Source organism: Aegilops tauschii, chromosome 5 (assembly GCF_002575655.3).
Source record: "Aegilops tauschii subsp. strangulata cultivar AL8/78 chromosome 5, Aet v6.0, whole genome shotgun sequence".
Lineage (NCBI taxonomy): Eukaryota > Viridiplantae > Streptophyta > Magnoliopsida > Poales > Poaceae > Aegilops > Aegilops tauschii.
Window position 1 is genome coordinate 325,069,938 of NC_053039.3, and position 7,591 is coordinate 325,077,528.

The 7,591-nt window shown below is 42.4% G+C and overlaps 2 protein-coding genes across 2 annotated transcripts; both read left to right on the forward strand.

Moving 5' to 3' along the window:
• LOC109755380 (uncharacterized) lies at window positions 1–664 on the forward strand. The gene has a single exon (XM_020314292.4). It carries the CDS (start codon window positions 184–186, stop codon window positions 421–423), a length of 240 nt encoding a protein of 79 aa, XP_020169881.1. The 5' UTR covers window positions 1–183; the 3' UTR covers window positions 424–664.
• Window positions 665–2,657: 1,993 nt separating this feature from the next.
• Window positions 2,658–5,441, forward strand: LOC109755382 (protein CHAPERONE-LIKE PROTEIN OF POR1, chloroplastic). The gene is made up of 5 exons (XM_020314294.3): window positions 2,658–2,858; window positions 2,956–3,098; window positions 4,038–4,420; window positions 4,780–4,856; window positions 4,932–5,441. The coding sequence occupies exons 1-5, from the start codon at window positions 2,806–2,808 to the stop codon at window positions 5,080–5,082; spliced, it is 807 nt and encodes a 268-aa protein (XP_020169883.1). The 5' UTR covers window positions 2,658–2,805; the 3' UTR covers window positions 5,083–5,441.
• The last annotated feature ends 2,150 nt before the right edge of the window (window positions 5,442–7,591 follow it).

The window sequence follows — 7,591 nt, forward strand, 5'->3', positions numbered from 1 at the left end:
CATACGAGCCCCATCCCACCACCACCGCCGTCTCTTCCGCCCGAAGGAAACTGCATCCCCAGTAATCAGCAAGCGCATTTAAACGGATATATACATGTGAACCTGAGCGGCGCTCTCTATCTATCTATTTATCCCATCGTCATCCCCGTAGATTTCCCAACCCACAACTTGGAGGCGGCGGCGATGGGGAAGCTGGCAAGGCTCGTCGACGGCATCAAGACGAGGCTGATCAGGAAGAAGCAGGGGGGGGATCAGGAGGAGGCGTCGGCGGCGTGCTACGACAAGGTGGGCAAGACGGAGAGCATGCGGGTGGAGATCAGGAGCCGCCGCGCGCAGGAGCTCATCGCCAAGAACCTCGCCGCCGCCGACTCCATCAGCCACGGCGGCGCCAAGAAGGCCAAGAAGCGCTTCTTCGCCTTCTGACCCACCGGAATCGGAACCTCCGTCTCTCCATCGATGTATCCTTGTGGCAAGCAAGACCGATCAATCCCCGGTCTTGTCTCCCCCGTGTCGTGTGATGATTCATTAGTTGCTCGATTAGCTCCCTGCCTGCAGTTGATCATCATGTACTGCAAATATGACTATCTCCTCTAAGATTAAGATGTAATCCATGCATGTGCTGTTCTCTGAGCTCTGACATATATCTGTATGTTGTTCGCCTTCATCTCTGAGATTTCATATACTGTTATGTTGTTTTTGGAAGATGAACAGTATAAATGGTGCAAAAGGGTAAACAGGCTGCGCCACGAATAAAACGTACAGGCTGTGCTGCAACTCACGGCGCAGCAACAGTTTTATGGTGCGGAAATTGACAATTATTGTTGCAGCAAAGTATGAGCTCTAGAACAACAAAACTGAGGGTATATCCAGTTTGGATTGCAGGATTTTTGTTGAAACTATAGGGACATACTCAATTCTTAAGGAGGTGTTTCGTTCAGAAGTCCTAGGACTTTTTCTAGTCCCAGGGACTAATCAAAAAAGACTCTCTAGTAGAGTCTTTTTCTAGTCCCTGCAGAAAAAGTCCCTCCCGTTTGGTTCCTAGGGACTTTTTAGGGATTTTTTCTAGTCTCTGGGACTAAAAAGTCCCTGAACCAAACACCCTCTAATTAATTTTGCCCCAGGATTACCATACCATATTTGGCTAGCCAAAATTTTGGTCAAACTTTTTCTAGTCCATGAGTTAGCGAACATTAACGCCTTGTTCGGCAATCCACCGACTCCCGGAATCTGCGGAGCGAGGAAACTGCAGCTCCGCCCGCTCCGGGGGTGAAGTTGTGGAGCGGAGTGATTCCGAACAGCGCGTAATTAGCAAAAAAAAAGAACTAAAGTTGGCAAACAAATTGACATGCCAATAAATTGGCAGTTATATCGAAACAAACACCAAAATTTGGGTCATGGACGAGTTTTTTGGTAGGATAAGCTTTGGCCACCATCTAGACATACCCAAGACTGTAGTTATCAAGTCCTAGAGAATACACCCCTTGGACCTTAATCTCGTAGGAAGTTTTTTCAGAGGAAATGTCATAGGAAGTCTAACATGACCTCATACCTCGTTCTTTTTATTCAAGTCAAATGCACTTTTTCATCTCTTTTTACTCTCTCCTCATTTCTCCTAAACATATTTGCCTTCATTTCGTGTGAACCGTCTAGAAGGCACCGCTACAAAAAAAACTCATGAATTTCAAAATCCTCTAGTACATATCATCCCATGATTTATTTATCCATATATTTTCTAATTCCCGTAATTCAAAGAATCTCTTAAAATAATCCTATACAAAATAAACAATCGCGAGGAAATAACCACTACCACAAAATCCACCAGCCTCACCCGGAGACATACCCTGGCAAGACATCCTTTCCTTCTCTAGAGATTGAATTATTTTTTAGAGGATGGGCAAGTACCATTGGCCATATCCCCTATTGTCACAATGTCTTTGTCGCCTCCACCCTATGGATACAAAATTTCAAGACACAGGTATTTTGAAGTAGTGTGAGATGTCCAATTGACATTTTAGGAGGACTTATTTTAGATTCACATGCCTAGAGTCCATGTTTCCTTTAAGGATATCTGATTTGTAAAGGTCCTTTTTGTAAGTTGCACAAATTCAAAATCTCTTCCAGCATCAATGGAAATTCCTACTCTTACCCTAAAGAAACTAGCTAATAGTCCGTGCCTTGCAAACGGGGTCATACATATTTTTTTTAACATGGGGCGACACCGATTGTGTCAGACATATCCCTTACAGGACCACCGTATTCTAATGCAAGAAGTTATTTTATTTGATTGAGTTAATACAAACGATTTGATTTGATTGTCCTTGTCCGTCATATAGCTAGTATGATTTGATTTTTTTTATGAGTAGTATGATTTGATTGAATTAATGCAATTACCTTACACCATCAACGGTGGCATCGCAAAAGATTTGATTTGATTTGATTGAGTTAACGCACTACATGTGAGTGAGGCTTCACGACATAGGACCACAAACAACTTCACCAAATGGAACATCCTTAGAAACAACCCAAATCAACTTTTTTTTTGAGACATACAACCCAAATCAACTCTTTTTTTTAGGTGTACAACCCAAATCAACTCAAAATGAAAAAGGAAGTGAACAAAGCCCGGCCCACTAAAGTCCGTAGGTAGCAAAGCCAGCCTCACAGGCCCATCACCTGCCTGCCTACCTCCTCCCCTTCTCCGTCTCGTCTTTCTATCCAATCCCATCTCCTTCCCTCCCACGGCGGTCTGCCTCGCCCGCGACCACCTCGCCGCCGCATCCCTCTCAACCACCGCCGGCGTCGGAGATGCAGGCGACGGCCGCATCCTTCCTCGCCCGCCCTCTCCCGTGGCCCCGTCGGTGAGCACAGTCTCAAACCCCCTGACTCCTTGATCCAGGTCTCTTTCTTTTCTGGCGTTCTGACTAGGCCCTCTGCCTGTGATTCTGTTGGGTGCAGCATTGGCAGGAGCGCGTATGGGGCGGTGGCGGTGCACGGAGGCGTCTCGCCGTTGCCACCACGGCTGCGGGGGGTACGGTGCTCCATGAGCCTCTCTATCGGCGCCGGTTCGAGCGACATCGGAGACAGCGGATTCAGCTACCGTAAGATAGCTATTCAAACCCTAGCTCCCATGTGAATGCCTTCGCTGATTTATTTGTGGGGGATATAGGATTGGATGGTACTGTAGGTATCCGCAGAAAAAAAGAGAGGATGCCATGGTACTATAGGTGGCCTTAGCGTTGCTGGTGCACGAGGCAAGGAATAATATGTATGCGCTGTGCACAATCGAGTTGGCTTTCTGTTGATTAATAACCGGTCATGTTAATTGGTGGTGACACATAAGTTGCATTGTGATCGCGAGGAAGCGTGGAGTTGCAACAATAGGCAAACGATGCAGATTTAGAGGAATGTTTATTGATTATAAGCTTTTCACTACATAATTTAGAGAGGAGAGATTCATATGCATTATGGGGACAATTTTGAGTCACTGGGAAAGAATATCAGTGACGAACACAGAATGCTGGTTCAGTACTATATCTTTGTTATCTTGTGGATCGATCAAACTAATGGACCCATGTTTTTCTCGCAGTGTGCAGTTGGCTGAAATAGAAGTTAGTATTCTAGCAACAGAGAACTAAAATGATTTGTTTCTATTTCATTGTTGACTTGCTGCCGTATACAACTATACATAATTACATACTGTCACCAACTACAGACTTGGGATTTATTACAATTTATGAAGTCCTGATAAACCTGTTTTATAATCATCATCAGTAACAAAACTAAATACAGTCTGCAGCTCTGCTCACAAGTAATATTTTCTTCTTGAATGTTGACATGAAAAGCAAATTTGTAGGTAGAAAACTTTCATTCATTTAGCTGTTATAGCTTGTGTCGATTTGTATTTAGCTGTTTCCACAGTTCTTCTTCTTGCAACTCTCAGTTGTTATTGCCATTGATAAGAATGCCCAGAGTCATATGCTCCATCCTTTGTGTTTATCTGAGGACCTTATCAGCAAAGTGTATGTGTATCTCTGCAGAGTATGCTCCTGTCTTCCGAAGATACCGTGAGCGGGATCCCTACAAGCTTCTTGGTGTTGACCGTGATGCATCTGAAGAAGAGATCAGAAGTGCAAAAGACTTCCTAGTTCAACAGTATGCTGGTCACGAAGCAAGTGAAGAAGCTATTGAAGGTGCTTATGAAAAGATAATAATGAAGAGCTACCAGCATAGGAAGAAAACGAAAATTAATCTGAAAACCAAGCTTTTAAAGCGAGTCGAGGAATCCCCGTCATGGGTAAAGGCATTTCTTGGATACTTTGAGGTGCCATCAATGGATATTATTTCCAAAAGATTATTCTTTTTTGCTTTCATCGCTGGATGGAGCATAGCAACTTCTGCTGAGAATGGACCTGCATTCCAGGTATATGCTTTGATTATCCTGACCTTTGAAAGGTCTCTCTTTTCTTGTTTGATGACATGTTTCAGTCCTGTGGTTGCTTGTGGTAACCTAAAAAACATGACACGTAACTTGTTGATTCACAAAGGACCAAATTGAGTGCCATTAAGTTCTAACCAATCACCAGCTATAAACTCACAATCCACAATGCTTGCCCTGTGCATCTGTCTACTCTTATTTCTGTGACAGCTGAGAATTCAATAACAATGGCAATGCAAGACCTGATAAGTCCTAGATTTGGATATTTACTTATTAGAAGTTAGAAGAGCTTCCAGCTTAGGGATCAGTGGATCACTGTATTGACATTAGTTTACCTTCTGCAGCTCGCAATATCACTCTTCTCGTGCATATACTTCCTTAATGACAAGATGAAGAACCTTCTGAGAGCATCGACTACTGGGTTAGCGAAATTTCTTCAGCCAATGCCTTGACTTTTTATCCATAGTATGTTTGCTCACGCAATGTGTCCTTCCAGGTTTGGAGTACTTGTTGGTGGCTGGATTGTTGGTTCTATGTTGGTCCCTCTTATCCCAACATTTATCATCCCACCTACATGGTCGCTTGAGCTTCTTACCTCCTTGGTTGCATATGTTTTCTTGTTTCTGGGGAGCACTTACCTCAAATGAAGCAACATCAATCTTGTAACCGTAAATTGTAGTATTGTTTGGAAAATTTTGGCAGTTACTGAAATGTCTACAATTGCATGTACCGGCAATGTTGTTGAATCCTTCGTCCTTCGTTCAGCTCAGGGTAGAGACAACCGGGGAAGCCAGGTGCTTTGTTTACACCAGTTGTCCACTCATTTGTTTAATTAATTGTCCATATAGGGGGCTGTTCTTCGCCTCGCTGGTCCAAGTGAATCGCTGTATGGATCACCTGCTGAAGCTTAGGCACAGGATCAATTCAGATTGTTAACTCATACGGAATGTACTATTTACATATTGATATTGATGTGGAAATGATGTAGCGAAATTTTTGCATCTTACGTAATGCTGTTGCAACTTGCAAGAAGCATCAAACAGTCACAAATGTTATGGCAAGAGTATCCCCAAAATGTTCTGGGGATAAAGCCCACTGATGTTAGATTTCCTCCAGCATGGTTTCAAAACTGTCGGGTACACTGTTTGGAATTTTGAAAAAATTATTTTGATAATGTCGCTACATAACTCTTGACCTATTGATGAGTAAGTTAAGTATCTGTAAACCTGCTAAGATGAAAAATAAGATGGGTATCATATGTTATAATTCTAGATAGATGCATCCCAAATGACTGCGCAAAATTGATCTGGACTTGCTGTGGTTGAGCCCTATATATCATAGCATTTGATATTTCTGAGTTGCCCCGTAATAGAATTATAGATAGAATTTCCAACCGAGGAGAGTGAAGCCCTGAGGAGCTCGAGACGGGGAAGCCATGGAGTTGCCCACGAGGGTGAGCCAAGACCTTGTTGGATGCTGGGACGACACGTCTCACCACCAAGGGGAGGAAATGGGGTCATTGGTTCAGGTGGTTTTTTCATCCACTCATATTTGATAGACTCCGAGCTTGAGATAGGGATGTTGCTGCTGGCCGTGGTGTCATTTACAAGGATGAGCCAAGGGGCTTGTTTGGGGCGGGATGACGGGCTCTCTGTAGGGGGTCCGCTGGTTCAGGTAGGGGTCTTTTTCATTTTGATACCGTTTGAGAAATGTTGGTTTGATGATTTCGAAGAGGACCGCTCTCCTTGCCATCATGTGTATATGAAGCCAGTTGGAGTGTGCTCCATTCGATGCCACTGCTAGGAGTTTTGTAGTTCAAACTTGTTGTATTTATCTATTTTTGTGTTTAGTTGCTTGTCGATGCAGTCCTTGAGACTTAATTTGGAGTCTAAACAATTGCTCCAATTATAGTCTTTCAATTCACTACTAAATATACTTCACATGTAGTTCAAACTTGTTGTATTTATTTATTTTTGTGTTTTATAATGCTTATCAATGCAGTCCTTGAGAATTAATTGGGAGTCTAAACAATTGCTCCAATTATAGTCTTCCAATTCACTACTAAAATATACTTCACATGAAGCTCTTGATCTGTTTTTTTATCAAACATACTGATATATATAGTTGTCTTGCTCTATGTGCGACTTCAGCGCACCATTGCTATGTGCGGGGTGGAGAGGATGAAAGATTCCCCGAGCACTGGATCATACATTATTTGTTCCTTCATCGTTTTCTTGTAATGCTGATGTTTGATTAATATAGATCCCTGGCCCATTCTTTCTTTTTCTCTGTAAAACACACTTGGTGAACTTGCGCTGCGGGTTGCCCACGCACTACACACGACCTGACAATTCTGAGCTACACAAATTTGAAAATATAGCCAGAACAAAAGAGAGAACAACACTAGCCTAGGCTTTCCACATAAATACTCAATCGAACATACTACAAAGATTCTACACCGCGAATACAAACGTTCACACAAGATTTGGGCATAAGTTGGTAAGCTTTTGACAAATGGCAAGAGAAGGAAAAAACCATATCTGCAATTTTCATAGGAAAACCAAGGAAAGACTTCATGGAGAAAAAAGCACCACTCCCAGAGCTTAATTAGGTACCATTTGTACCTATAGTGTACAGATGGCAGAGATTGGCCCTTCTAGTTACCACTAAAAGGGACCATTAGACTAGAATGAGTCTGTTCGTCGTAGCCGTCACTATATTCAGATCTGAAATTCATTTCTAACAGTGCCGGAAAAAAGACTACCACCAAGTGACCCTTCAATGACTCAAATTCTGACTTTGAAATTCATCATCAAGCCATTGGACCAGAGATGGCCATGGTCTGCTAACATTTTTGATCTTAAAGAAGGCAACGTTACAGCGGGTACATCAAGAACAACACAAAAAAACATGGTACTTCCTACTGAATGACAAACATTTTGAATACCTAAACCACCAATTGAGATCTCTCTTTACAACTGTTGACAAGCTTAAAAGAATCCTTTGTCTCAACTAATAGGAATTGTCATCCAGGATCTTCCTCTTCCTGCATATATAGATCGTATCAGTATATAAAATTGATATGATTAGCACAAAAAATATTACCATATCAATAATTTTTTCAGAAAACATAATGAATCAACAAAAAAAAACTTA

Coding starts and splice junctions, on each gene's coding strand:
- LOC109755380 (XM_020314292.4), top strand. CDS start 184: ATGGGGAAGCTGGCAAGGCTCGTCGACGGCATCAAGACGAGGCTGATC.
- LOC109755382 (XM_020314294.3), top strand. CDS start 2,806: ATGCAGGCGACGGCCGCATCCTTCCTCGCCCGCCCTCTCCCGTGGCCC. Junction 2,859..2,955: donor CCTCTCCCGTGGCCCCGTCG/GTGAGCACAGTC, acceptor TGTTGGGTGCAG/CATTGGCAGGAGCGCGTATG. Junction 4,857..4,931: donor CTGAGAGCATCGACTACTGG/GTTAGCGAAATT, acceptor GTGTCCTTCCAG/GTTTGGAGTACTTGTTGGTG.